General features: G+C 47.0%; 1 protein-coding gene across 1 annotated transcript in view; it reads left to right on the forward strand.

Moving 5' to 3' along the window:
* The first annotated feature begins 817 nt into the window (after nucleotides 1–817).
* LOC115356826 (vacuolar protein sorting-associated protein 13C-like) overlaps nucleotides 818–2,150 on the forward strand; it is a 36,337-nt gene continuing 35,004 nt past the window's right edge. Inside the window, exons 1-2 of the mRNA XM_030048086.1 lie at nucleotides 818–995; nucleotides 1,560–1,634. Coding sequence (XP_029903946.1) covers nucleotides 818–995; nucleotides 1,560–1,634 — 253 coding nt within the window. The remainder of the gene's footprint in view (nucleotides 996–1,559; nucleotides 1,635–2,150) is intronic.

A 2,150-nucleotide genomic window follows, 5' to 3' on the forward strand; every position in this document is an offset into this window, starting at 1 on the left:
ATTGATTCACTGGGGTCTCCAACCTGCAATCTGCTCTTTCAATCCTCGAGTGGAACCTGGACTGAGTGGAACCTGGTCTGAGTGGAACCTGGTCTGAGTGGAACCAGGTCTGAGTGGAACCTGGTCTGAGTGGAACCTGGTCTGAGTGGAACCTGGTCTGAGTGGAACCTGGACTGAGTGGAACCTGGTCTGAGTGGAACCAGGTCTGAGTGGAACCTGGTCTGAGTGGAACCTGGTCTGAGCTGCTGCAGAACCCGACCGAGAGCTCCACACCAAAGCCAGTCCAGCCCAGAGGAGCTGGCAGACAGACACATGAGGTGTCTGCTGGAGGGGAACAGAGCGTGTTGAGGACATCAGGATGTTTCTCTGAGCAGCTCTCCAGTCACTTCACTTCAGTGAACACACGCCCCTCCTGCCCTGCCCACAGGGTTTCTCTAACAGTGAAGTGGTTTGCTGCACACCTCAGTCTCCGCCTGACCTTTATCTGGCTGAGTCCGTCACCATGGCAACTGACCACAAACATCAGTCGATTGGCGGTGCAGTCAGGAGGCAGATGAGTCACGCCTTGGACAAACTGAGGCTCTGATGCTGGTAAACAGCAGAGAAACATGAGCGACCTGCACGCCTCAGGATTAAAGGGCAGTTACAACAAATATTTCAGGCTTCAAATATCGTCATTTTCATTTTGTTTCGGTCTCTTGCGTGGTCTTGCCTTCTTCCCCCTGTCTTCCCCAAACTGTTTAGAAAAAGACAAAGCCGGTCATGGGGGCCACCCCAGGAAACTGGGTTGAACATGGAACCAAAACACACTTGACAGATGATTGATGGGTGTGTGAGTTGGGCTCTGATTGGACTGCAGGTGTCAGGTGTACTAACAGTGTGTGTGTGTGTGTGTGTGTGTGTGTGTGTGTTCACGCTGCGCGGACCGTTAGCCTCTCAGACAGGAGACTTCCTGTTCAATCTGGAGAGTGTTGTGTACAAGGAGCCTCAGAATGGTAGGTCCAGTCACTAAGAATCCCCCCACACCCCACCCCACCCCTCCCTTCCCACACACACACACACACACACACACACACACACACACACACACACAGGCTTTACATAATAGCTGACACATGCCTGCTGGCTGTGTGTGTTTTTACTGACTTTCTTGTTTTGCTCAGTTTTATTTATTTATTATTATTTATTATTATTTATTTATTATTTATTTATTTGTAGTGCGTGCACAGTGATGACCTCCTGCCCTGCTGCTCTCTGATTGGCTGTCCTCTTCATACCCCGCCTCTAACTCCCTCCTCAGGGCTCCTTCACACTTATTGATTATTGGATGTCAATAAAAGTTAAAATTTCCCTGACAAATGAATGTCAGAAAGTTTCATTTTGAGGTGAAGGTGTGCAGGAGCCCTGTGGCCTTCAGCTCTCTCTGTGATCTGTGTGTGTGTGTGTGTGTGTGTGTGTGTGTGTGTGTGCGTGTGTGTGTGTGTGTGTGTGTGTGTGTGTGTGTGGTGCTGGGCTCGTCTGTCCACTAACTGCTGTCTCTCTGTTTCACGCTGCGTTAGTCGCTAAAGGATGTAAAAAAAGTAAAAAGCATAAGAAAGGCTTCAGGAAGTTGAAGCGGCACGAGCACAAAGCAGGTGGGTGCACATGACACTGTTGTTGTTGTTATTATTATTGTTGTTGTTATTGTTGTTATTGTTGTTGTTATGTTGTTTTACCGTCACAATTTGAATTGTGTGTGAACGGGCCTGAGCCCGGACAGGAAGTGTCCCGCGGCACGCCGCTGAGCTGCAGCGCCACGATTTGCAGCGTTCAAACCCCGAGCACATTGATCTGACGTCTTTGAGAAACACCAGAAATAACAAAAGGAAAGAAAAAACACAAAACTCTACTGCACTCAGTTTGATGGTACATGATAAATATGATTCCACATTATTTCTTGGTCCATTTTGGGACACTTTATTGATAAAACTTTTTTTTTTTTAGGACCCCCTCATCCCAAAATATTATTTTGTTGCCTGAGGGCAACATCGTGCAACAATGGTACAAAATCACAGAGAAAACTGTGAAGTCATTTGTTGTAAAACAATACAACACCAAAGAATCTTTTTGAAATATCAACAAATAACTAAACCAAATGCATAAAAACCAAT

This window comes from Myripristis murdjan, unplaced genomic scaffold (genome assembly GCF_902150065.1).
Source record: "Myripristis murdjan unplaced genomic scaffold, fMyrMur1.1, whole genome shotgun sequence".
NCBI classification, from domain to species: Eukaryota; Metazoa; Chordata; class Actinopteri; order Holocentriformes; family Holocentridae; genus Myripristis; species Myripristis murdjan.